Source organism: Culex pipiens, unplaced genomic scaffold (genome assembly GCF_016801865.2).
Source record: "Culex pipiens pallens isolate TS unplaced genomic scaffold, TS_CPP_V2 Cpp_Un0004, whole genome shotgun sequence".
Classification (NCBI taxonomy): Eukaryota; Metazoa; Arthropoda; class Insecta; order Diptera; family Culicidae; genus Culex; species Culex pipiens.
Window position 1 is genome coordinate 271,681 of NW_026292821.1, and position 27,781 is coordinate 299,461.

At 40.0% G+C, this 27,781-nt stretch overlaps 4 protein-coding genes across 4 annotated transcripts in view; 2 read left to right on the forward strand and 2 right to left on the reverse strand.

The window, feature by feature from the left end:
• The window catches only part of LOC120431944 (uncharacterized), a 6,319-nt gene extending 5,140 nt beyond the window's left edge, over window positions 1-1,179 (forward strand). Inside the window, exon 2 of the mRNA XM_052711377.1 lies at window positions 384-1,179. Coding sequence (XP_052567337.1) covers window positions 384-958 — 575 coding nt within the window. The 3' untranslated portion in view covers window positions 959-1,179. The remainder of the gene's footprint in view (window positions 1-383) is intronic.
• A 17-nt stretch (window positions 1,180-1,196) lies between these two features.
• LOC120431943 (probable 26S proteasome regulatory subunit 4) lies at window positions 1,197-3,863 on the reverse strand. The gene is made up of 2 exons (XM_052711393.1): window positions 3,446-3,863; window positions 1,197-3,129 (listed from the first exon to the last, which is right to left on the reverse strand). Exon 2 carries the CDS (start codon window positions 1,560-1,562, stop codon window positions 1,197-1,199), a length of 366 nt encoding a protein of 121 aa, XP_052567353.1. The 5' UTR covers window positions 1,563-3,129; window positions 3,446-3,863.
• Window positions 3,864-11,756: 7,893 nt separating this feature from the next.
• On the reverse strand, window positions 11,757-13,229 carry LOC120431946 (uncharacterized). The gene has a single exon (XM_039597084.2). It carries the CDS (start codon window positions 13,147-13,149, stop codon window positions 12,430-12,432), a length of 720 nt encoding a protein of 239 aa, XP_039453018.1. The 5' UTR covers window positions 13,150-13,229; the 3' UTR covers window positions 11,757-12,429.
• Window positions 13,230-14,904: 1,675 nt separating this feature from the next.
• LOC120431947 (uncharacterized) lies at window positions 14,905-16,316 on the forward strand. Its single transcript, XM_039597085.2, has 2 exons — window positions 14,905-15,346; window positions 15,402-16,316. Exons 1-2 carry the CDS (start codon window positions 15,183-15,185, stop codon window positions 15,829-15,831), a joined length of 594 nt encoding a protein of 197 aa, XP_039453019.1. The 5' UTR covers window positions 14,905-15,182; the 3' UTR covers window positions 15,832-16,316.
• The last annotated feature ends 11,465 nt before the right edge of the window (window positions 16,317-27,781 follow it).

The following is a 27,781-nucleotide window of genomic DNA, read 5'->3' on the forward strand; positions in this document are numbered from 1 at the left end:
ACGGGGTTGGGCACAAGGTTGATCCGTAGCGCATTGGATTTACTTCCGTAAATATTCCGTAAATATCGTAAATATAGGTAAATATTATTCACCTGCACGATATTCGGCACAACATTTTGTTCAGTGTGGATAATGACAGTTATGAACTGTCACTTGTTTGTTTCCTTCGTTTTCAAACTGTCACCGCTCCAATATTTTTCGAGCTTGAGGTTTTTTTTTCACTTGCGGAACCGATCCTCGCAACCAACAACCGCAACCAACAACCGCAACCAACAACCTACCCCGCAATCCACCAGCAATCTGTGCCAGAAGCCCAGTGCGGATCTGCGCTCCGACCCAGAAATTGCCGACAAGACCATCGACTGCCTCGGACTTGGGGTGAGTAATCCTCCGATCTTTTGCTTCATTTCTAATCGTTCCGCCTTCGCAGATTTCACCGGAGGTCGATTCGACGGTGCGGATATGCGCCGGCTGTGCCGAACGCGTCGACGCGCAGCACGCCTTCCGGACGCGAGACCTGCACTGCAACAGTTACGTCGAGAACGGGCTGGAGGACAAGGAAGACGAGGACGTGTGCCGGTTCTGCTTGAAGGCGGATAGCGGGGCGGCGTTGGTCGAGTTGTTTCCGGGCGGCGGCGGGAGCGTGGCGGATGAGGTGCAAACGGTGCGGGATTGTTTGGGGGTTGAGATCAACAGCTGGGACATGGTGACGAAGATTTGCGGGGATTGTGTGGGCGGTGTTGAAGAGTTGGCTGAATTTCGGGCGGAATTTTCGCCGACAGCCGTGCCGGTGAAGCTGGAGGACGTGACGGATTCGTCGGATTCGTACAGCATTGGCAGCGAGAATGGGGAAGGGGGTGAGGATTTTGAGTCGGACAGTTCGAAGGCGGATAACGGGGAGAAGCGTGGGGGAAAAGCGGAAGGTCACGGCACGGTCGCTGCCGTGGATTGGAAGTGACCACGAGGTTACGAAGGTTACAAGTCTAAATGTTTGAACGGAGCGGAGGATGGAGTTCAAGCGAAGGTGCTCCTGCACATGGTCAGACAAATGACAAATTCGGCAAATAACAACCGTACGCCATGATTATTGTTTTTGTTCATCATATTTAACAATACAAAAAAATACGGCTGACACCACAAATAAAAAAAAATCCAAGAAACTTCAATGTTCGTCTCTCATTTAACTCTAAATTAGGTCAAATACATTTAAAACTTGAATATGAAACAGTTAGATGCGTCTGCAGCGTAATCGCGTGCAGGAAGTAATCGCCGGCGACTTTTCCTTGGCTAGTGCAAACGCGTTCCGGACGAGCTTGGCACTGTCTCCGATGAACATCTGCACCAGCTGCGGGTCGGCCAGCTTTAGGAAGGTCGACTTTGTTTGCGCCACACAGGTACCAGCCGACAGCGTACAGCACTCCCTTCGGCGGATGAATTCCCAGGTTCATGAACATGTCCTTGTGCGTCATCGGCAGCACGACGGCCTCAATTAGTTCCTGGATTTGCTTGTCCAACCCGCCAATGTCCGAGTAGTGCTCGGTGGGCCGTTCGTCCACCTCCATCGCCTTGACGCGCGCGTCATACTCGGCCGGAAGTGTCCAGGATGAAGTACGACGTACGAGTCCTTGTTCACTCTCATCGCCTGGCTTGAGCTTCTCCGGAACAACCAGAACGAGCAAAAAGTACGTCTGTCGTGTCGTAGTCTTGATGACGGGGCGCTTGCCCTTCCTCTGGTAGTCCAACACCACCACCGCACGGTCGTCTTCCGTCTCCTGCGGGTCCACGTCCAGCAGCTCGATCAGTTTCTACTGATCTTGGTATCCCGTCCCGATTACTCCTCGGAATTCAACATAGCGTGCCTTGCAATCCAAAAAATGTGGCCGGAGAACAGCAAAATTTAAGGGATTTCTTTTTGTTTGTAAACAATCAGCAGTGCGCGCGTTTGCGATGACAGCTGTAAAAACACTGAAATAAAATTCATAGAGGAATCGTGTATACACGTGAATATGGATGCACATACGGATCAACTTATGAAATAAATGCAATATATTTGGAGTGACCACCTCGTGGGTGAGCTCCACGACGTCCCTAACAATGGACTATGCCCTGTTCGTGGACTCGCTCTTAAGGTTTCCCAACAACATAGTTGAGCTCACATATTGGTTCAACCGCCTCAAATTGCAGATAAAAATTAAAATTATGATGATCTGTAAGTTAATTGGCCAAATTAGAATTTGCGAAATACATTTCAGATGATTTTAAAAAGACACCTGCTGGTAAGCTTTGCCTGAGAACTGATGCTAGACATATATTGTTGTTGGTGGCATTTTTGGTTTATTTCAATTAAAAGAATCATTTCGAGCAGCAACAGGACTTTTTTTCCAAAAAAATTAAATAAGATTTATTATATTTTGATTTGTGACCCTCTGAAATGTTAATCCCGAAACAGCGCCACCAAACATTTGGTGGCGGCTTCAGCCAGCAAGCTACGTCAGTATCACGGGCCTGGTTTTCTCTTTTTGTTGGTATAGATTCTGTCAATTAAAATTGGTAAACTCAGGGTTGGCTTTCTTTGGCAGCTCAAATGTGGGTGAAATCCAGGGCCAAGTAAGCCAAATGATGTCCACCTAACTTGGTACTACTGGTGCAGCTCTCCGTTAAAGTTGCAATTCTTCGCTTTTATCAGCCCCTCCATCGTTGAGTAGCTCGCATGGTTAAGTTGTGAAATGTACCTTGTTCTAGCTGTTTAAAATCACACCTCAATGAGGCATCCCGTGCAGCGTAGGGCCCGACGGCGTAAATTTTGGTTGTACACCTCATCCAGGAGACTGTCTGGTGGGATGGACCCGGGTTTGATAGTAGCCTTCAGCAGCCGATTTTGCTTAATTTGGTTAATTTGCTGATTTGAAGCTTCACAGTTGACACCGCTCACTCGCGAGATTCAAAAACCGTTTCAGGTCCGAGGTGATCTTCAGGATTAAAGCTGAAAAAGAAAACAAACCGCAAATTATCTAGTTTACAGCATGATAATAAAGTTTACTTATCTGAGTTCAATAAGTTGATGGTGATATCCTCTCTAGGTTGAATGAAGTTCATCCTTGAGTTATGTTGATCTATTGTTGCTGTTTTCTGCAAATAAATAAAGAAATACTCATTGACGATAACATATTTCAATTAAGCAGACAAATAAAATCTTGGGTCAGATTTGTTAAGTTTCAGAAATCAAAGTACAGAACAAAATACACATTATTTTTGACTTATACATTGAATTCCAAATCAAACGAACGGGCCAATTCTAAGTATAAACGAAGAATCAATCCTGCTTACGCTAGTTGTTGTTTATACATATTAGGAATGAGCAGGATAGACTTTATGTATACACTTCAAAATTCTCCCATTTAACATAGTTTTGCAAAAATTATAAAAAAATATCATTTCAATTTACCGAGTCGTCATGCGTCCATCATCTCTGATCGTATAGTTTAGCCAACACGACTGTTTGTTTAGATTCCAGCTCAAATTTCGACAGCACCGATCCGCCGTCATCCCGCAGGTGCCGGATCTTCCGGAAACTGCGGTGATCGCCTGATCCAGCATAGACGAACAGTTCGTCACAGTTACAGTTCTCCGTGAAACTCGTTTTCAGTATGGGCAAGAAACTCGATGAGCCGGCAATAACACTCACCGATGGATTCTTCCAGAGTAGTCCAGCGGCCTCAACTTCATGGCCATCGCTGCCTTGGACGCTTTCGTCTCCAACTCCATCTCCATCCAGCGCCGGAAACGGTTGCACACACAAAACACGAACATCCGAAAGCACAACAAAAACAGTGCTTCGCGATTGAATACGATTCAGCTGTCATCACAGCCTGGGACGGGACGGCTGGATAGTAGCCTGTCCCATTTTGAGGTCATGTCGAGGAATTTCAGGTGCTCACTTCTTAAATGATAGATTATGATGTTAGGAACAATGTTTTCTTAGACAAGAAAAAATAATAAAATACTTTCTCGCACCCCCTAGTCGATTTACTGAAAAAAGTCACTTTTTTGAACAAATTTTCTAAAATCGCTTGGAATCAATACAAAAACTGTTTCGATCAGGTGTGTATTATCTTCAAACGATAGGTTTTTGTCCATAGATTAAGATGCACTATCAATATTGGACGAAAATTTAAGTTTTTGGACTCTCCCAGGCGGATTTGTGTCGAAAAAATCGCATTTTTTCGAAACTTTTTTCAGAAATGTTCATTTAATTCAGGGTAGCCTATTTTTCCCAGTGAAACCAATACGTGCAGCTTGTAGGAAATTTCATGGCGAACATTTTTCCCTCTGAGAAAATGCAATTTCAACACTCCAGAGCCGAGATATTTGAGTTTTAGTGAGGAAAAAAGTGCCAATTTTCAAAATTTCTCAGAATTCTGAAGCAAGGCCTACTAATTACACGATGTAGCAAGCATATGTCTCAGAGGTCAGGGTATGCTTTTTATAGTAATTTTGGCCGCTGAATCCGAATCTGAAATCAAATTTCGTGCAAACAGTGATGTTTTGGAGCTACACCCTTTTGGAATGTTATTTGCGTGTTTAAGAGGCAGTTTTTGTAAATATTGCTCGGTTTGTTCTAAAGGTCGTATCGAGGTGCTCCGATTTGGATGAAACTTTCAGCGTTTGTTTGTCTATACATGAGATGAACTCATGCCAAATATGAGCCCTCTAAGACAAAGGGAAGTGGGGTAAAACGGGCATTGAAGATTGAGGTCCAAAATACATAAAAAATCTTAAAATTGCTCGCATTTAAGTAAAACTTCATCAATTTCAACTATCTTAGATGCATTTGAATGGTCTTTTGAAGCACTTCAAAATGAGCCATAGACATCCAAGATTGGTTTAACTTTTTCTCATAGCTTTTGCAAATTACTGTTAAAAATTGTTTTTTTTTTTAAACCTCAATATATTTTTGCAACAGCCTCCAACACCCATACTCTTTTAGTTCAAGTTAGGGAATTTCATGGACTATAAGCCTACGGTAATAACTTTTTTGGCCAATCGCAGTTTTTCTCATAGTTTTTCGATTTTTCTATAACAAACATTTTACAACGTTAGTTATTGTTCTGTTGTTTAGTCTCACTTTTGTCATATTCGAAATCCTCGGAAAATTCAAACTCCAATGCCCGTTTTACCCCACTTCCCTTTGTCTTAGAGGGCTCATATTTGGCATGAGTTCATCTCATGTATAGACAAACAAACGCTGAAAGTTTCATCCAAATCGGAGCACCTCGATACGACCTCTAGAACAAACCGAGCAATATTTACAAAAACTGCCTCTTAAACACGCAAATAACATTCCAAAAGGGTGTAGCTCCAAAACATCACTGTTTGCACGAAATTTGATTTCAGATTCGGATTCAGCGGCCAAAATTACTATAAAAAGCATACCCTGACCTTTGAGACATATGCTTGCTACATCGTGTAATTAGTAGGCCTTGCTTCAGAATTCTGAGAAATTTTGAAAATTGGCACTTTTTTCCTCACTAAAACTCAAATATCTCGGCTCTGGAGTGTTGAAATTGCATTTTCTCAGAGGGAAAAATGTTCGTCATGAAATTTCCTACAAGCTGCACGTATTGGTTTCACTGGAAAAAATAGGCTACCCTAAATTAAATGAACATTTCTGAAAAAAGTTTCGAAAAAATGCGATTTTTTCGACACAAATCCGCCTGGGAGAGTCCAAAAACTTAAATTTTCGTCCAATATTGATAGTGCATCTTAATCTATGGACAAAAACCTATCGTTTGAAGATAATACACACCTGATCGAAACAGTTTTTGTATTGATTCCAAGCGATTTTAGAAAATTTGTTCAAAAAAGTGACTTTTTTCAGTAAATCGACTAGGGGGTGCGAGAAAGTATTTTATTATTTTTTCTTGTCTAAGAAAACATTGTTCCTAACATCATAATCTACCATTTAAGAAGTGAGCACCTGAAATTCCTCGACATGACCTCAAAATGGGACAGGCTACTGGATAGAGTCTTCTTTTTGAGTGTTTACGTTTGTATTCTTCTTCTGTTTTTTGCAAGAAAATTCGTGTTCAAAAACAAATATCAAGCAATCTGTGATTCAGATAGCTTTACAATTCAAATTTTCTTGATGATGTTTTTCAACTCAGTGCTCAAGCATGCGGATGACTTTTTCTTTGGTTGAAATATTGTTTAGTTTTTCCTCGCAGATTTTACGGATACAAATTACTTGAAATGGTTGGCAAATCAAAGATGAGTCAAAAAAAGTTCACTTTTTCAATTTCTAATGTGTTTTTTATATGAAAGATTTTTAATTTTCATTTGGATGTGAAAAATGCAATACGATTTAAATCCGTTTTCTTACTTCAATCTAAAAAAATCCTAAAATGCCTGCAAGTCATTAAATGCCATTCCAGTTTGACAGCTTGCTCAGAGCAGACGTGTGTCTTTTTAGCGCGTTTTTGACGGTGTTTTTTTTAACTTTTGCCGACGGCCATGGCGGCGGCCGCAACGGCGGAGAGTGAGTAGACAGAGCATAGGGCTGAGGATGGAAGGCTGTACTACTGGAACGCGGCCTTGAGGAAAAGTGTGTGGGAGAAACCGGACGGGTTCCAACCCAAAACGCAGGCGGCGACGGGCATGGAGGTGGAAGACTCCGAAGGAGGAGGAGAGGACGGGGGCGAATTTCGTCCTGTGATCAAGGTTCACCGCAGGAAGGCTAAGGAGGAGATCAACGACGGCAATGGCCAGGAAGTGGAGAAACTGCTCAGCAACAACAAGTTCAGCCCGCTAGCGGAGAAGAGCAACAACAACAACAATGCGAACCCAGCAGCAGAAAAAACCACCCCCGTGGTACCAGCACCCGGCAAGTCGGCCGGGGAGAAGAAGCAGCCGCCGCTGGTGGTGAAAGAAACGAGTTTCGCCCGCCTTGCGAAGGTGATGTCGACATGTGATGTCCAGCCGGAACACAAACTGACGCGGTACGGCACCAAAATTACGTGCTTCTCGAGCGACGACTTCGACACGGTGCAAGCCCACCTGAAGAAGAACAAGGTGCAGTTCTACACGCACGGAAAGCGCAGTGCGAGACCGCACCGGGTAGTAATGCGAGGTCTCCCGAACGCGGAACCAGATTACATCAAGGAGCTGCTCAAGACGGAACATCAGCTGGACGTCTTGGCAGTACACGCCATCAGGCGGAAGCAGCAGCTTCCCGCCATCGATGAGACGCCTTTCATCGTGCTCTTCCCCAAGGGGCATACCAGTTTGAAGGAGTTGAGTAGCAAGGTAAAGAAAGTGGGACCAGTCGTCGTCCGGTGGGTGGCCTACCGGAACAAAGAACCGCACGTGACCCAGTGCAAGAACTGCTTGCAGTTCGGTCACGGAACCAGTAACTGCCATCTCAAGCCCAGGTGCAGCAGCTGTGGGGGTGCCCACAGCACGGAAAAGTGCAAAGCAGAAGAAACGGAAGCCAAGAAGTGTGTCAACTGCTCTGGATCTCACGAGGGTCTGGACCGCAGCTGTCCCAAACGTGCGCAGTTCATCCAGTCGAGGCAGCAGGCGTCCAAGCCGAAGCCGCCAGCATGGAAGAAGGACAAACAGACTCCGGCAGGAGCCACGTTGACCGCGGCGGATTTTCCTCCGCTACCTGGAGCGGTGCCGTCCGTCGGGACGGAAGAAAAACATCCTCGTCCCGCAGGAAGAAGTCCAGATAATACTGGCGCCGGCGCCGGTGCAACCCCGAAGGCGGATCAAGGCGAACCGAAGCTGTACAGCGAGTCGGAGCTGTGGTCCATTTACAGAGAATACAGAGGTCGCTTGAGGCAGTGCAAGACACCCGAGGAACAGATTGACGTGATCGCACACTTGCTGACACATGGCACGAGAAAATGATAATCTAGATCAGTTCCGGTTTTTTTTATTTTTCTTTTATTATTTTTTGTACTTTTGATCCTCGGTCCAAACCTGGTTACAGCACCTAAAAGGACCTAATAAAAATAAGTTATGAGCAAAAAAAAAAGTCATTAAATGAGAGGGGGGATTTTTTCTTAGATCTGCTCCTGTCGTTGTCCCGTTACGCAAAGAAAGTAAATAAATCTTTCCCAGTTCCCCAAAGAGGAGCACGTCGAATTCAACGGCAAATTTTAATAAACTTTGAAGAAAGTTTACATTCCATAGGTCGCACGCAATAAGGTGTCAGAATCGAAAAAAATGGCTGGCAAAAATTCAAATTTGTACTAATTCATTCACTTCAAAGCGCAAAAAAGTTTGTTTTTCAATTTGTGGCACGCATTTTAATTTCATGGGAAGCACTGGTTCAATCTAGAGGGCTTTTGTTAATTTGATTTGGTTAACCGCGGTGGATTTTCTTGAAATAATTCGAACTGTCAAAAATCCACCAAAGCATCTACCACATAGGGCCGAGGCGCTGTCAAATGGCTGAGTGTGAAAAAGTGTAAAAGGTAAACAAAACGAGTGCAAATTTTAGCTACTTTTGAATCGAGTTTTTTCAATATAAAATTTCTATCAATATTATTCTTTTAGTTGAAAACAACTAGATTAACTTACGTACTATCTTTCTATGCATGAAGAACTAAGAATTAAGATAAATATTCAGGTTTTTTCGGCGGTTGAAAATGTTGTGTTTTTGTGTTGTTGGAAAAATCATCAAATTCAAATCAATTTTTATGAATGAAAAGTTTTTAATACTGCACTTTTTTGCATTCAAATGTTCATGTATAATCTCAGTAATAGAAAAATATCAAATTTGGAGTGAAAATGATAAGTTGTTTACATTTATTGCCTCTTTCTCGGCAGGCCAAAACCCAGCAAAATGGAAGCGGAACAGGTATTTTCACGTTAATAAAAATCATAGTACAAATGGTTTTAAATGATTTCCCGGATAAACGAAAACTATATGAATACTAGTGAGGACCTTAAAATAACCTTATGAGTTATGGTCACCATTTGTAATAATGTTATTTGACGGACCTTTATAACTATTTGTCAAATGGTTACCATAAGTAATAGAGTTATTTTAATGTTTGTAATGGTAAACAATTTTCTTGATGACTTTAAAAAAACTATTTGAGGATGTTTACTCAAATGGTTACCCTAAATCATAAGGTGATTTTTAAGTTCAAATGGTTCGTATTGATTCACGATTACCATATAGAAACATTAAATACCCATTTGAAAAATAGTTAGAATTTGCAAAAAGCGTTTACCAAATTTGACTAAGTTTTGTTTTCAAATGAAAGAATCAATCTTTTTTGTCTGTAGCTTCATAAGGGGTTGGGTTTGTGCTGGAGTCGGATTTGGGCAACTTCCGGAACAAGATTTTGTCTGACTAAGTTGCCGGAAAAGTGTACGATCTACTCAACGATGGTGGGGCTGATGAAAGCGAAGAATTACAACTTTGGCGGAGAGTTTGTGAACCATACGCACTCACTATTCGGTGAAGTGAAGTGTCGTGCAGCTGCACCAGTAGTACCAAGTTAGGTGGACATCATTTGGCTTACTTAGCCCTGGATTTCACCCACATTTGAGCTGCCAAAGAAAGCCAATCCGAATTTTACCAACTTTAATTGACAGAATCTATACCAACAAAAAGAGAAAACAAACTGAGGAGCTCAAGAACAAAAAGGCTCGAAAATGTCGGTTCCTTTTGATGCGCTACAATTTCTTTGTGTTTCGTTGACGATTTAATTTTAAGCATATCATGTTTGTGATAATTGTTACTTTATTTCAATTGTCAATCATTTTTCAACAGTTGATAATTTTGGATTTACGGCATATTTGCGAGAGCAGGTAACGAGCGTAGCGAGAGAAGAGAAACGAAAGAGCGCGCCAGGCAGAGTATTATTACTCTGCTTTGCGCGCTCTCTCGTTTCTCTTCTCTCGCTATGCTCGTTACCTGCACTCGTTGCAGGCTGGCGCAGGCAAAAACAGTCTGAAGTGAAACGTTTGTGCGGCTGGTTGTTGTCTACGTTTTGTGCGCAGGTATAATTTTCAAACAAATCATTTGATTTACCAGATACTTTGTTTACATTTTTCTTGTTGATCATTTCAGCGCCGTGGAGAACTTGAAACAACGGAACAGCTGGTGCTGGAGGATTCGGCGGCAGCCGACCGACAAAACAAAATCGAAGCGAACGCACGATTGGCATTAATCAAGGAAATCATTTGAATCATCAGATAAGTACACATATTTGAATGTTACATTCTACTCGATACTTTGTGATTTTTTTCTTCTTTTTTTCAGGTTTGGACGACTTTGGCAGTATGATCAACCGAACAGAATCGGCAATCAACTAGAATTAAAGCCAACAATGTTAATATTATTGTTGTGAACCATCCGTCAAAAAGTGAACAATTCTGTAAAAAATAGGTAGGTAAAAAATGCTAGAGAAACTATTTAAAACCATTTGAAAACTATTTCTCAAATAGTGGAACTTGGAGAAAATTATAGAATTAACCTTAAATAACCATGTGAAAACTATTTCTAAAATAGTAGCGCTCGGTAAAAATAGCAAGAAAAACCCTAAAAAAACATTTACGAACCATTTGTAAAACAGTAGCAGCAAGGTTAAAAATTGTAAGAAAAACCTTAAAATACCATTTAAAAACCATTTCTGAAACAGTAAAAACCGGAGGAAAAAGGTCGCTTCACGCGAAAATTAACTTTATTTTTACCATTACACAAATGGTAATCTGACGAAACGTTGTTCGGAGATTTTTAAGGTTACCGTTGCTAACCACCCTCATCTCAGATGGTCGAACTTTATGAAAAATGGTAGGGTACCATTTCCGATATGGTATTTTTAAGGTTTTCCTACCATTTTTCAAATTGTGGTTTCGATCTCTGAAATGGTGAGTAAACCATTTAACAAAAAGTTTTTTTAAGGTTCTCGTTTATGCGAGTTCCCGGATAAACGAAAACTATATCGATTCTAGTGAGGAACTTAAAAAAACCTTATGAGATAAGGTCACCATTTGTAATAATGTTATTTGGCGGACCTTGATGACTATTTGTCAAATGGTCACCATAAGTAATAGAGTTATTTTAATGTTTGTAATGGTAAACAATTTTCTAGATAACTATAAAAAATTATTTGCGGATGTTTTCTCAAATGGTTACCCTAAATCATACGGTAATTTCAAAGTTCAAATGGTTCCAATGGCGGACCTTGATGATTATTTGTCAAATGGTTACCGTAAGTAATAGAGTTATTTTAAAGTTTGAAATGGTGATTTTTTTCTTGACGACTTTGTAAAACTATTTAAATATGTTTTCTGAAATGGTTATCGTATATCATAAGATTATTTTAAAGTTCAAATGGTTTATCTCGATACGCATGTACCATATAGAAAAATAAAATAATTATTTGAAAAATAGTTACGTTCTGTATTTTTTTTTTCCGCAAAACAAAGAGCAAATTTGAATATTATACTTTTTTATAGATTGTTTTCAACGAATTCTTTAAAATTCATTTAGATTTAAAACATATTTTGAAACATACATCTGAGCAGATGGGCAAAACTCTTATTAATTTATTTATTCAACTTTAATTTGCAAAATTGGCACTTATAAGTGCATTTTCGAAAACCCTGCATCATAGACTAATAAAAGATTACACAGTAGGATCTGAACCATGACTCAACCTTTTCATGACCCCTCGGCACGGCCGGTTCAAAAATGACAGATGACGAAATGTCACGAACTGGCTTCACTGTTGGTCTTCTGACGTTTCGCGTTTTTTTGTCTTTGTTTTGTTTAGAAAATCTAGGAGTCGAGAGGAGGAAAAAACTTGAATGCCGAATCCTGGCCAAGACTCTTTAGTTCCTTCTGTAGGTCCTAATCATGGCACATGGCCAGTGGAAAAAATCATCGTGTTGCTGCAAGCGGTTCACGATCTCGCCCACAATTCGTTATCTGGACATATTCATACATGGCAACAAAACACGTAACAGCATCTTTCTGGTCGACAGTTGCTAGCTAGTTTTAGAAAGACCAGTATAAGTTTGAGAGGTGCTTTAATTCGACGAAGAGGAATTTCGAGAAAGAAAGAAAAAATCGGCAATTCTGATGTAAAAGGTGCCCTTTTGGTGACCTCATCCGGAAGAAGCATTTTTTAAGGATGGGCGAGAAATTAATAAGAGCCACTTAAATGTGCCGAACTATCTGACCACTCGACGATGAAATCGGACAGAGTCCAGTCGTGCCCCAAGATTGCCAGCAGCGTTGATTCGGTTCACATGTGAGTGAACCAGTTACAGGTTGCTGTGATCGAATCGCTTAGCAAGCTCGCAAAATTGTGCAGTTTTTCTTCTCATTTGCTATATTACTATAATTTACAGATCCACATTAAACTATTTATGATTATATTCAAACATATATTTATTTATCTTTATTCAAATAATCCTCGCGATCGCGTTCGTTCCTCCTGGAGACATTTGATACAAAAACAAACCAACACGAAATCCACCTAATTTGTGACCTGTTACTTTTGAGCAGAACACGTCCCTCCTTCTAGCCGGTGCTTTTGCCGACCTTGACGTCGCCCGCTTCCTCCTTGCTGGATTCTTTCTCCTCGTCGCCATCATCCGAATTCTCTTCCTCCGAGTCCAAATCCGTGTCGGCCAACTTGTAATCGGACGCTTTGCGGTACGCCGTGTATTCTGCACCAGGCGTTTGCGGCCGTTTTTGTGACTGCGGACCGACATGCTCAGATCCTTGGTCTGAATGGTGGCGTATTTACTTTTGGACACGGAAGCGGTCGTCACACAGAAAATTATCGCAGAATCAATCCTTGTACATCCACCCTCCGTGATCCCAAGATCACCACGCTCACATTCGACGCAAACAGCGTCCATCAACGGACAGGTACATGCGAGCGACTGCAGACACTTTCGCCTCATCCATCTGCATTCCGGTGGGGAACACTCTGGCGTGCTTGATGATGCTGTCCCGGTCTTGAGCATACACTTTTGCCTGCTACAAATCGGCAAACGCTGCACGCTCTGGCAATCGCAGCTTGGCTGCTCCAGCAGCTGGGAATCCCGGTTCCGGATCTCCATCTGGCGAAGCTTTTGCTTCTCAGCCTTTTTCCGTTGGCCAATCTTCTTCGACATCCAGCCCACTCACACATCTGGAGCAACATTTAAAATGGGCGGTACGACATTGCTCTTACGGCCTTTCATTACACGCGTTTAAATGGGACGAAAGACCGTAAGAGCAATGTCGTACCGCCCATTTCAAATGTTGCTCCAGACATGACAACATTTCTTCGATCATCCTGGACGGAACCATCGTGCGCGGCGGCTTGCCGTCATTGACCGCTTCTGTCAGGTTGGAGGTGCTGGCCCGGTCGTAGTCGGAATGTTCAATCTTTATTGGTCAGCGCATCCTTCACTGACTACGTTAACGGAATCGACGTGGTAATCCGCTGGACGCAAAACGCACCGTGACCCGAATCATGGCCAAATCGCAAAAGTATGACTGAAAAGAGCACAGCTTAACATTTAGAATTAATCAAATTTAAAAGTCAACAACCTACCTTTACTGGACTAATTAAACGGAGCGCTAGCTTCTTGTTGTGCCACGCACCATTTAATTGCGATGTTAGTTAAATAAATATACCTAACTTACAAAACTAATAAATACGTCATCATTTTTAGTTTGCTACGCAACTTCTGAGATGACATTTCTCAATCAGCTGTTTTGTTTTCAAAACAAAATCGATGCGCGCGCAGATAGCACAAAGCAAAATAAAAAAATCAGTGCTGCCAAACTTATCTTTCAGAAGAGGGGTGAGCCGATGCGGTACAAAGTGGTTCACGCGGTTCACAGCTTATATGCGTCACATTTTTTTTGAAAAAAAAAAAAATATTCGTAGTGTTTAGGCCTTAATGGAGCACTTCCATTCGAGCAGTTTTTGCTTTTTTCTACAATGTATTTCTTATGGAGCGAACTGTCAAAAACTGCTCGACGGCGGGTTCTCCATTAGTCTATAGTTCAGTATTTGATTAGTCTATGCCTGCATCATGAGATGATATTTTGATTTTATTTTGTTTAAATAGTTGGAGAAAATTTCCTTGTCCTGGTAAAATATCAATTTTTCGACATTATTTTTTTATCAAGAAGTAATTTTTATCTATATCATGTTTTTATTGTTAATTTACTTTTAAGAACATTTTACTGAGCTTATTATCACTTTAATTGATACGCAATTATTCATCATAAGCATACATAACAATAAATCACAACGATAAAGCTTATTTTTCTGAGAACAATGATACTTTGTGCAACCGCAAAGGATTTAAAATTTAAATCAATTAAAAAAATACTTCACGGCCCTTCTTAACAGCTTGTTCCAAGGGGACCATAGTTGATCCATCGAAAAAATGATCTTTAATAGTGTTTTTTACCATTGTACATAAACATGTACATGGGGCTTTAGGACCCTATTGTATTACGTTGGTTGGTCAAATTCAAACTAATAATTGGGTCCTAAAATGAAGCTTAGATTGCTGATATTATTGTTTAAAGCGATAAAGCTTTTTTTTCTGAGTGCAATGACCCTTTGTACGACCACAAAGAGTTTAAAATGGATTTTTAAATCAATTTTGAAAAATTTGCCTCGCGGTCCTTCTTGACAGAAAAGCTCCTACTTGACAGCTCGTTCCAAGGGGCCATAGTTAATCCATCGAAAAAATGTTGTCTTGTAAAAAATTTTTTTTGCATTGAAATGAAAAAAAGTGATCAGAAATGGTTTTGAATCGTGTTTTTAAGCGTTGTACATAAAAATTGACATAGGGCTTTAGTACCCAATTGACGGTTAACCGAGGCAAAAAGTCAGATTTTTATCTTCGTCTTCAGTCGTCTTTGCAGATTTACCGTCACATTGCTACAGATTACTGTTCAGAATCACATTTCTGCCAACCCTGTCCGCCCGTACCGCTGCAACAGAACCAACTGACAGTTGGACAAAAAAACTTGAAAAGAGACGACAACACAAAACAACCCGTATCGCCGAATGTCCGCCAAGCGATCATAACGTCGCTGGATCGCAACTACCGGACAATTCCGTACGTCCTCGAGCGCCTCTGGGACGTTGACTAAGCAATTTTCTCGCAATAAATACGACATCAACGACGCCACAACGATGCTCGGGCTGCGCGAGGAGGACAAAACGATCCCGCTGAAGAACCTCACCATCGAGACGGCCATCTGCTGGCAAGCGCTGCTCGAGTTCCTCCAGCACACCGAGTCGGACGAGCTGGACGCGTACATGGTGGATCTGATGGCATTTTGCAACTACATCAAGACGTGAGTATTTCAGGGAATTTTTCTAAATTGTTACTATAACGTTGCTCTGTTGCAGCTTTGCGGACACGCCGACGCTGTGCAACTACATTCGGCAGCTGGCGTACGATTCGTCGATGACGACGGACAAGCTGCAAAAGATGTACTTCCAGTCGATGATGCAGGTGCTGCTGGAGATTGTAGCTTCGTACGATATGGGTGACGAGGTCGGTCGGGAGAACTTGAAGAAGGTGCTGGCAGATATGCTGGCTTGCGGCGATCTTGGCGAGGGCAACGTGAAGACGATTATGGCCATCTTTGAGCGGTGGGTAGGTGGCGTCGAGGAGCGGTTCCGATTCTGTTTGGATTTGATCAACGGAATTTTGGAACCCTCGCGGACGGACGTTTCCAACAGGTCGCGATCGTTGGTGGATGAGTACTTGGAAAAGAACTCGGACAAGAGTCTGCAGATGAAGTCTTTCTCGCTTTGCTTGAACATAATGACTTGAAGGAGCAAGATATGGACAAGTTCAACAAGAAGGATTATGGTGGTGCACAGCGTGCGACGGACGAGTTGACCGCGACAATGACGTACACAAGATCACTATCCGGTTCATCTACAAACGGAACTAGCAGAAGTCTGAACACATCCAGTTCTACAACATTTTTTTCCAGCGGAATATGAAGGTGTTGAAGATTATAGAGATGGGGCGGAAGAACTTTGATCTGTCCGCGCCGAAGCTCATCCCGCAGAACCGGCTGGAAATCTGACTGGGTTGTGTGAGCGCCGTTGACGAGCACCAAGGTGGACTGATGTTCAATCTGGACGTTTCGCGTCGTGTTCTGCTGCAGATCACCGACATGAGAACTTTTTCTGCCTCGATCTGTACGAGATCATCCAAGTGGAAGACTACAAAGGTAAGGATGATGACGATTTGAATGTTCCAGAAGAACTTCCTGTCGCGAAGAGAACAAGGTGGATGAAAAGAAGTCGGCGAGATTAAGTCGCAGGATCCGGCGGTAAGTGTTTCAGCGCTGGGTCCCGATTCGCCCCAGATGACGGAATGTTTCGAATGTGATGAGCGGAAGTTAGTAAGTTCGTTTGGACCGCTCTCTGCCATCGAAAACGATTTTCGCAAAGGCACCCCTTCTTCGAGCTGCTGATTGCACAGTGTCAGATCGGTTAGATTGACCAGCGGAATTACAGTTCCGTTCTCTAGCATCAACGGAATCGGTGATGTGGAGGTGTAGTGTGATATTTTATACAAATAGGGCGTTTACCCCGACGAAATTGAGTTTCAGAACCTCCGTTATTCTTGGTTTCGCATAATTTACGCCAACCATCAAAGGAAACGCAATCTTCACTAACATAAGAGCTCTTTTGAATGCAGATTGCAGAATCTCCTGTCTTAAATTACTGTTTATTAATTTCAATTATTTAAAAATATTTGTATTTCTAAATCAATTTACAATAGGTAGTTGACAACATTTTGGATTCAACGCAAAATTAAATTTAACTTGCGCGCTCTTCTCTTTTCTCTTCTCTCGCTACGCTCCGTTACCTGCTCTCGCGCAGGCAAGCGCAGGCAAAAAAAAAACAGTCTGAAGTGAAACGTTTGTGCGGCTGGTTGTTGTTTACGCTTTGCGCGCAGGTATATTTTTCAAACAAATCATTTGATTTACCAGATATTTTGTTTATATTTATCTTGTTAATCATTTCAGCGCCGTGGAGAACTTGATAAAAACGGAACAGCTGGTGCTGGAGAAATCGATCGGTAATCAAAAGAGATTTTTCAGGCAGCCGGTCGACAATATTGTTCCGCCGAGGATGCGACCAAGCGAACAAACGATTGGCATCAATCAATCTGAATCATTAGATAAGTACATATGATATTTGAATATTATATTCAACTTGATACTTTGTGGTTTTTTCTTCTCACTTTTTCAGGTTTGGACGATTTTGGCAGTATGATCAACTAAACAGAATCGACATCGCCGCTTAAGTTCAAAGATTATTGTTGTGAACCATCCGTCAAAAAGTGAACAATTCTCAAAAAATAGGTAGGTAAAAAATGTAAGAAAAACTTTTAAAAACTATTTCAAAACTATTTCTCAAAAAGTAGTAAATTTGCATGATAAACTTTAATTCACCATTTGAAAACTATTTCTGAAATAGTGAAACTGGGAAAAAATGTAGGATAAACCTTAAATAACCATATGAAAACTATTTCCAAAATAGTAGCGCTAGGTAAAAATAGCAAGAAAAACCCTAAAAAACCATTTACAAACCCTTTCTAAAAAAGTAGACGCAAGGTTAAAAATTGTAAGATAAACCTTAAAATACTATTTAAAAACCATTTCTTAAACAGTAAAAACCGAGAGAAAAAGGTCGCTTTTTCGCGAAAATTTACTTTATTTTTACCATTACACAAATGGTAATTTGACGAAACGTTGTTCGAGGATTTTTAAGGTTACCGTTGCTAACCACCCTCAATTCAGATGGTCGAACTTTATGATAAATGGTAGGGTACCATTTCCGATATGGTATTTTTAAGGTTTTGCTACCATTTTTCAAATAGTGGTTACGATCTCTGAAATGGTGAGAAAACCATTTAACACAAAGTTTTTTTAAGGTTCTCGTTTATGCGGGTTTTTTTTTCTAGGACATTGCAATTTCCACCGTTGTGGTAAACATTGACATCGTCGATCTATTCGATTATGCCCAGGAGAGCCGCCGGACCTGGATTGAAGGAAACCAAGTCTATCAGAGCAACCACGTTCTAATCGTTGGTTGTACCGGCCGTGACGGGAACAAGCTGCAACTGTTTGGAAGCTGTCTACGCGCCTCGAATCCCAAGGAGCACCCAAGGGAAGTGAACATTACAACCGCGACATTATTTAGAAATTGGGAAATTTCGTGTACGTGTCCCGCTGGAAGATTCGAGTGTAAACATCAATGTGCGTGTTTAGTTTATATACACAAGTAACTGGAAATCCATTTGAAAATATTGAGCAATGGTTTAATTATTTAACTAATATTTTCAGTAGGAAGGAGCTGGACATCTTAACCCGGACGGAAGTCAAACAACAATGGGGGAAGGTCGCAAAGAATCAGTCAAGCATTCTTTACGAGCCAATTCCAATAAAACATCTGTGTGGCCAGCGGAGCGTATCGTCCCCAAGCTACGTCGACAACAATCTCAGTCAGGCAATCATGAATCTGTTTTTAAGTGGTAGTTTTCAACAGATGATTTGAAATATTAACTCAATTAACAGTTTTTTTTTTTTAATTTTAGAATTGCCCGATTCCGCTCTTGCCAAGTCGGTAAAAGGACGAGGAAAGAGTCCACGCGATCGCACAGATGATGTCTCCGGTTCAGCAGACTCCAGGCAGGAGCAGAAGTTTGAGTTCCCACCTGTTCTACCAAGGTGGAATCCTGCTAAGAACAGGGACAACACCGAGGTCGCCGAAGATCGCAACGAAATCGTCGAATACGTACGCCGTATTTTTGATCGAAATAGGCAAACCGAGGTGAATGGATTCGTTGGCCCTTTGGCCAGTTTGAAGGAGTATGATTACTATTCTGCTAGAGTTTGCCTAAACACAGAGGAAGCCCTAAGTTTGGCAAAGATTAATTAATCTGATGAACTATGGAGAAAAGCCCGTAAAGTGCGAATCACGGCCAGCGTTTGCTACGAGCTATACACATACTACATCAACGACAACGGAACAAGGGACTGGACACAAAAGCTTGGCTTAATTATCAAGCCGTTGGAGAAGAAAATTCCTTCGTTAGCGTATGGCAAAGCAACTGAACCGCTAGCTCTGCAACGATACAGAGAAAAGAATTTGCAACATAAGATCGCCACAGTGGGACTGGTCGTGGACCCCTCGGTTCCATTCTTGGGTTGCTCTCCGGACGGCATTGTTGTCAATCAAGATAAGCTGTTGGAAATAAAATCCGGACAAGTTCAACTTTCAATGTATATTCTTAAATTAAAATCAACCGATTTTGTTATCTACACACGGAAAGGGGATCGATCGCCAAACCAGCGACCGAATTTTGCTGGGTTGGTTTTGCTGATATCAGCGAAATTTTTCTCTAAACCAGCGAATTTTTTCGCTGAAAAAGGTGGCTGCGCGAAATCAAATTCAGCAACTTGGTTTCGCTGGTTTGTTATTTCCGAAACGGTTTCTTTTCCAGCGAAAGTTTCCGCTGGTTTGATACACATCCTTCCGACAGCCGTCATAAATGTTTGTTATTGTTCACGTTCGGAAGCGATTTGTGGCAATCGAATTGCTTTAGGGGTTTTTTCAAAACAAAAAAGCATGAAAAAGTTCTGCATCAAGTGTTCAGCATTAAAATACATACTCAACAGGTGATGGTTCTTTTCAATGAAAAGAAGCACGTTTCCATAAAGTTCTCGCAGCAGAAAAATACGGTGCAGTGAAGCTGGAGATGTATTTGTACTGCTGCATAGACGAGTGCACAAATTGTCGCAGGTGGCAGCAAGAATCGTAGGCGAGGAACTTGACCATGGCCGCGGAACAGTTTGTGCTGTGGCAAGTAAGTACAACGAGGAACTTGCCCATGGCCGCGGAACAGTTTGTGCTGTGGCAAGTAAGTACAACCTGGCTGGACTTTCTTTTAATTCTGCTTCCGTTACTGCGAAATCTTTACACGATTCCCAATTAATCTCTGGTTCTCAAATCCTCTGGTTTATTTTGGCATAGGCTTCTGCCGCCAAAACAAAAAAACAAACGTCGGTGATAAAAAAAACGCTGATCCAGTGCAAAAAAAACACTGGTCCAGTGGAAACATTCGCTGAACCAGCGGATTTTTCGCCGAAACCAGTAGAATAATCTCCTGGTTGATTTTGGTACGAGCTGCTGCCGCCGGAAAAAAAAACCCGGACGTCAGCGATAGAAAACGCTGATCCAGCGTAAAAGAACACCAGTTCAGTGAAAAAATCCGCTGGACCAGCGAATTGTTTCCCAAAACCAGTACAATAATCTCCTGGTTGATTTTGATGCCCTGCCGCTTTTTCCAAACCAGCGAGAAAATTTTCTGATTCTAGCAAAACTGATCCCCCAAACAGCGACATTTTTCACCAAACCAGTGTTTTTTTTTCACTGGTTTGGTAGAATTTCATCGGTTTCCAAACCAGCGAAAAAAATTAGCGATTCTAGGTAATTTTTGTGCAGGCTGAGAAATTAGCGACATTTTTCGCTAGTTTTAGCGAACTTTATCGCGATTTGGCGATGGATCCCCTTTCCGTGCAGCCGTTTTGATAACGATTATCTTTGTATTGAAGTAAATTACGATGATAAGTTCGTAAGGGATTTGATATCTGTTCTAAGTAACGTTTATTTCAATCTGTTCCTCCCGCTACTATGCAACTAAATAAAATGTTATAAAACTCGTGTTAAATTTGTTTATTTCTTAAGCATACAGATTAATTGGTACCAGTGTTCCCAAATGAACCGCTCAGGCTAGGTTCATTGCTGAAATTGGCTCGGCTCAAACCTCTCTTTTGAGGCTTAAGCCTGAATCCCTGAACCATGAGCCTTGGTTCAAGCCAGGCTAACCTCGCTAGTGTGAACCACTTGAACCAAAAATGAACCTTCGGCTTAAACCTTCCAGCAATCGCGCTCGCTTGAGCTAGGTTTCCTTCGGTACGAATGAAGGGAGACAGGGAAGAAGTTGAAAGTTGGTAGTTAGGGAACGTTCTTTCATTACGCTCCGCTAATAATGGTGATAAAAGTGTACGTGCATGATTAGGTAAAATTTAATTAAGATTTAACTTTACATGATAAGGACAGGATATTTTTTTATTTTAAATATAATTTTATGTGTTACGTCATTCTTGTACGGGATGAACAAATGTGAACATTGTGCATAAAGATTAGTTACTGTGAAAAAAAAAAACCGAACTCGACTGTTGGAAATGTCCGTGCCAAAATATCCCCTGCGAATCGTCCGTCTTTCGACCGTGCTTCTGTGTGTTCTAAATTATTAGTTGGATTTTTGTGCACGTTATTTTACAGGTAAGTTTAATTCATGTCAGTGTCATATTGTTATTGTGAAATGTGTAATCTTCACTATGACCATAAAATTCAAAAAGAATTTGCCAAGAATGTGAGCATACTTGCAAGGAAGAATTGTGTACACTACCACCACCAACCGTTTTTTTTTCAACTGTATTGTGGCATCGTCTTGATCCCGTACGAACAGGGGCAGAGCGGGTAAAGTGGCAATGTGTTTTTTATTGGATTGTAAATTAAGTGTTTTCAATATAAATTGCTCTACACATATCTCTAACACATCTATTAACAATGAAAAAAGACCTATTGGACTGCCATCATTTGATAATGAATTAAAATATTTTCAAGAAAAGAACATAATTAAAGTCCTCAAATTGTTTATAATAGCCCATTTTACCCGATAGAGCTCACACGCATTTACCCGTGCCAGACAGACTGTCTGTGATTTATTATTGTGTTAGTGTCAAGCGAACTATTTAGCCAAACATTTGAAAATGGTGGATAGTTTATATTAATATAGTTTTTTCCTTGTGTCGGTTTAAAACGACGAAATAAGCATTCTGAAATCTTTTTCTTGAAAAACTTGCTTAGAGATACGCCGTGTTCAAATATTATTCTAGAACAGTTGGAGGGAGTGTACCGCGAAAGCCGTCACGAAAAAAAGATTCTCATACGAATTTTGAGTTGCGTTTTTAACTGACGAGCTCCGACGAGGCCCACACTACCGTCTGTCGGTGGATACGTGGTGGTCGGGCTGGATGCACCATAACCGAGCTGCCGGTTCAACCAACACAAGCAAAGGTTCAACCGCAGGTTTAAGCCGAAGGTTCGTTTTAGGCTAGCACGTGCGATGCTCGCCTGGTTCAAACCAAATGAACCCCGGCTCACGGCGCACGATGAGCCTGAACCGATTGCGCTTGAGAGGTGTTGGTGCAAACATGAACCAGAAAAATGAGCCTAGCCTAGCCGTCCGCTTAGGCTCATGGGAACACTGATTGGTACAAAAGCCAATCAGAAACGAGAGTCTGCCAAAATAGGATCCGACAGGTTAGTTATTCCGGCGGCAATAATTATTAGGTCGTCGATAAATGGGACCAGATTAAGCTCGAACTTGTTAGTGAAAATGTTGAAGTTTTTCAACCGCTGTATGGCACGCTCGACATGCACTCGGGCTCGTGCGATTGATGCATTTTGCTTCGCTTCTTCTGTGCTCAGCTGCTCCCTGCAGTAGTGGTGGTCGGATCATCTCAAGCCGGTGTTGGGACAGCTCGTTGGAAATGGCGAAACCTTTATCCACCATGATAGAATCGCCTTCGTCGAACATGGTGATCATTCCGCTAGCGTTGAAAATGAACTTGTCGGAAGCTTTCCCGACGAACCCTTGGCTCACGTAATTGAACACACCCCCAGGGGTCACCGAGACTAAGAACTTCACCGTCTCTCGTCCTTTGTAGTGAGAGTAGGTGAGTACAGGGATGCCAGATGAAATTTTGAGTTATCTGCAAATTTTTTTTCAAATATCTGCAAAAATCTGCAAACTCAAATACACGAAAAACTAGGTTTATGAATTCGTATCATACAATTCTGTATAACAAAATTATGGTGTTTAACACAAAAAACGTTCACATGTATGTTTTATGTACTTAAATCAGTGTGAAATCAAACTATTTTGCTAAAATTATTTACAATATTTTCAAGTAATTTGAAAGAGTATTAATAAAATGTACTATAGCTTTAATTAAATCTTATTTACCTGCATGATCAAAAGTCTGGATCGAATTGGGTACTAAAGTCCTATGTAAATTTTTATGTACAACGGTAAAAAACACAATTGAAAACCATTTCTGATCACTTTTTTTCATTTTAATGCAAAATTTTTTTTTTTAGCTCTTTTGCTTTTGCTTTAAAAAGCCAATATTTTTAAAACATTGAAAAATGTTTGGAATTGTGTCAAGAAATCAACTTAAAATATATTGTTTCATTAAAATTCAATTGTTTGAAGAAATTAGAAGAATAGCTTTTTAAATGTTGTGTGTGTTTAAATTCATTTTAAAATATTTTGTAAAATATTTGATTAAAAATGCACGATACCGCAAAAAGTGCATTAACTTTTTTTTATAAATATTGTTGTGCTGAGGAAATTAAACTTTATAAACTTTCTAGGACCATTTGTATTCAAATGCAATCGACAAAATTATTGCAATACAAATTTAAACAGAATAAAACCAAACAAAAATAAATCAAATAAACATATTTTTGTCAGATACCTTTGATTTTCTTTCTTATAATCCAAATAAATAAATCATATTTGCATCACTAGTTAGTTTATTTGTTTATTTTAAAAGGATCTGATGAAAATTTTGTTATGAAAAAAAATGTTTGCATTATCAACTTTTACCAAACATTAGTTGGCCACAGCTTCAGAAAAATCAGATCTTGCCCGCAGGGCCAAAAGGTTGGGCACCCCTGGGTTAATTCATCCTTCTATGTATTGCTATTTTGCGATTTCGTGTTAAATATTAAAAAAAAATCAAAACTTATGCCTTGTGCTCTATCAGTTAACTTAACGCATTGATTTATTTTATTTTTATAAGTTTTTAAGATTGTCTTCATTAAATCCTTCTGTGAGCCTGATTAGTGCGCTGACCACGCGGACGCGCTGTCTTGTTTTTGCATGCTCATTTTCATTTCTTTTATGTCGCTGTTTGTGTGCTTGGGTGAGTGGTTATTATAACTTATTGGACATCATAAGTGCAGTGCTTCTGGGGACGCGCAGTCCTGTTTTTTCGCGATAATTTTCAACGTAAATGATCGTAAAAATTTATTCCAACTGGCATCGATCGATTTTATGAAGAGTAAAGCGTCATTTATTTACTATTTTTGAAATTTGCTCGCGTTATCTAAATTGAAAATAGTAAAAATATACTGATAAGTCCAGCCCATAGCACTACTGCTCGGCTGGCACGCGTTCGATAAAAAAAAACTTTTTAAATGATCAATTATCTATCTTTCCGCAGCCGGTAGCCTAAGATTTAAAATTTTCAACCGATAAACAAAATGCTCATGGTCACATCACTGCCACTCGTGAATCCTGACCTCATACCCATCTACTAACCCCCTCAAAACTCATGTGATACTTTGTCGGAGAAGCAGTCGATTGGGCGGTCTCTATCACTCAAGTATCGGACTAACATTCCCATCCACTTCCCCGCGACCCTACCACTGGTCGTGGCCGGCGCCGGTATTGATCAGCATGATAGGGGCCTTTGAGAAGTTGCGAAGCGAGGAAAGATAGCTCCCACTTATCTTCCACGGCTCGTGGATGTAACTTCTGGAGGTCCTGGTCAATAACGGAGTAGCAACTGCGGGTGGGCACCTATGCTTATGCTTATGCTTATTAAATCCTTCTGTGAGCCATTTTTTTTTTTAAATATCGATTGCAATAGTTTTTAAAATGATATTTATATTAAAAAACAATTTTGCTACCAAATTTTCCATGGGAAAACAATTTAAAACTAAAATAATAATTTAAATAGTCTTTCAAAATTATGAATCATAATTATTTCAATCAATCCAATTAAATAAAAAATTAGGCATAAAAAACGAAGGATGCAACTGACGTTTTTGTGCAATTTAAGAAATATTTTGAAATGATTCGAACCACAAACCCAAAATTAAAAACAGGACAACAATATATGTTGGAATGCTTTAGAATGTTTGAACATGTGACTTGAAAATACTAAACTAATCATTCTTTATATGTGAACACCTTAGGTGTATAGAGAACCAGACAAATTATACAAGACTTTTTTTCTTTTATATCTAGAGTTTTTTTAAGTCCTATAAGCTATTGTCTTTCATATGTTTATAGGACCTTTTTGAAAAAATACAAACAAACAGTAATGCAGAAAGTTCTAACAAAATCATTAGAAAAAGTGACCGGCTTTCTTTAGTATCATATTCATGTATGATTCGTTTGTAATTAGTCGTTTAACATTCCATATGCATCTTTATAAGTTATTTTTGACAAATTGAAATTAGCTGTTTGTCATAAGTTTTTTTAGCTAACAAAATTGAATAGGTTATCAAAAACAAAACTCACTGCACAACATCACCGACAAAATTTGGCTGTACCGGCTCAATGAAAAGAGAAACTCCGAAATATTTTCTCACACATAAGTGTCATGTAGATTGAACAATATTGTACCTGTGCTTCTCGCTAATGTAAGGTACGCACATCGGAAGGAACCGGTCAAGAAAAAAATCAAATGAGCAGCAGCGGCAGCGCAAGCAAGTCAGATAGGGTGAAGGCTTTTCTTCCAAGAAATTGCTCCCTCTCCTTTGTTCTGCTGTTCGTAAAGCTGTTTCTTGACCCCTTTCCTTCCGATCAGCATACTAGCCTTAAAAGAAAACTGAACTATACAATGTATACATAATCGCTACAGTTTAGCATCGTTATTTTTTTGGTCATTTTTTAAATCATATGTGAATCATTGAATCTTAATTAAATTGAATGTTTTATTTAAAAATTGCCATTGAACATTTTTCTGTTAATCTTATAATAACAATATACCAGGAGGACGACTCTTACGGAATGACTTAACGGCCAACTGAGACCGGGACCAACGTTTTACTTCTCCATACGATGGAAGGCAATCTTATAAAATATTTTGAAAACCGCATTGACAATTTTATGTAACTTCACATTTCAATTTTTTTTTGTTTTTCAAAATTAACAGAGGTACAAAATCTAATTCACCGTTAATTCTTAATTATTACAAAACATGAAGAAATTTATTTCAAAAATGCTAAAACTCAAAACTGGGCTTTGTCATAATGAGTATCATAAGTTTGATGCTTATTTGGCAAGGAGTTTGATTTGATCCGATGTGGAATTAAAATCGAAGTTTTCAGTATATTGCTGAAGCTTCCATTTTTACACATGGACACCACTTCATGCTACGAGAACCCACTTTGACGCAGTCTCAGGGCTTAATCGATGACCGGTAAGCTGTCATCGAGGCAAGGAGGTTCTCCGATATTGGAAATATCACATTTATACAATGAACCGCTACATATGTGATTATTCCCTATCTTAATGTGGGTGTCAGGTTAGGATGCAGGTTTTTAAAAATTCAGTTTTTGTAGAATTTAGGATTTTAACTATAAATATCAACTTTTTTTACTTTGCATTTAGTTATTTAGGGACAAAATTAGTAATAGTGAATTTAGTAATCCTATCAGAATCGGTGATTTTCATTCAAGTAGCATAAAAACCATTCTTATTTGTCAAAATTTCCATAGAGTCTCGATCAATCAATAGTGAAATGATATCGGACTAAATTCGTTGATCTGTTGATCTAACGACTGTCGGATTATGATTGTATCGACCATTGTTGCGAATCGAGGATCTACTGGAATTCTGACGATCAAATGGTCGTCTCTTTTTCAATTCACGACTTGTAAAATATGAAATGTTAAATTTCCATAGAGTCTCGATCAATCAATAGTGAAATGATATCGGACTAAATTCGTTGATCTGTTGATCTAACGACTGTCGGATTATGATTGTATCGACCATTGTTGCGAATCGAGGATCTACTGGAATTCTGACGATCAAATGGTCGTCTCTTTTTCAATTCACGACTTGTAAAATATGAAATGTTAATCTATTTTTTTTTTGTTTTTTTTTAAGAGGCCAGACAGGTTTTAAAGGAAACGTCCTAGATTTTTTGGCTATTAATTAAAATGTCGGGGATTTGAGATAAGAGTAGCTTTCGGATATGTTACTTTAAATCTTGTATTCAATTCAAGTTAGGTAGTTATCCGCAAATGAATATTTGGACTTATATGAATAATTGAACATTTTGGACTTATAAATAACACACAACTGTGCATTTATTCTAGAGTCAGATCCATACAGAGTCAGTGTTTATTTAGTCGAAGTGTACTAATTCATTGGCAGATATGGTTCTAGTTGTAATGTACGACAAGACTTCTGACGGAATTAACAGGACGAGGGCCCAGTTTAGAGGTTTCGACATCAACGATGTGCGGCTGGATCACCCTCTCAAAAAAAAAAAAACTCAAATTGAACTTATTTATGTCTCCTTTTACACCAAAGCCATGTTCCCAAGTGTTCCCAAGTGATTAAAAAAAAGTTGGTACAATTCGGAATATTTGCATATTTTAACAGTAATCAAACTTGACGTAGGTCTAAGAAGATTGGTTTTAAATTTGTAAATGCTATGTACTGTTGGGTTACTCAACTAATTCAAAGAAATTGTCACATAAGGATTTTTTTTGCAAACCTCATCGGTAAAATATCTGCAAAAATCTGCAACAAAAAAGTTGTCTGCAACAAATTTCGGAAATCTTCAAATTTGCAGAGAAATCTGCAAATCTGGCATCCC

Bases quoted from the DNA above. Each gene is read 5' to 3' on its own strand.
- LOC120431943 (XM_052711393.1), bottom strand. From the start codon at position 1,562: ATGGAGGTGGACGAACGGCCCACCGAGCACTACTCGGACATTGGCGGG.
- LOC120431946 (XM_039597084.2), bottom strand. From the start codon at position 13,149: ATGTCGAAGAAGATTGGCCAACGGAAAAAGGCTGAGAAGCAAAAGCTT.
- LOC120431947 (XM_039597085.2), top strand. From the start codon at position 15,183: ATGCTCGGGCTGCGCGAGGAGGACAAAACGATCCCGCTGAAGAACCTC. The intron at 15,347-15,401 runs GTGAGTATTTCA...GCTCTGTTGCAG, and splicing joins TTTTGCAACTACATCAAGAC to CTTTGCGGACACGCCGACGC.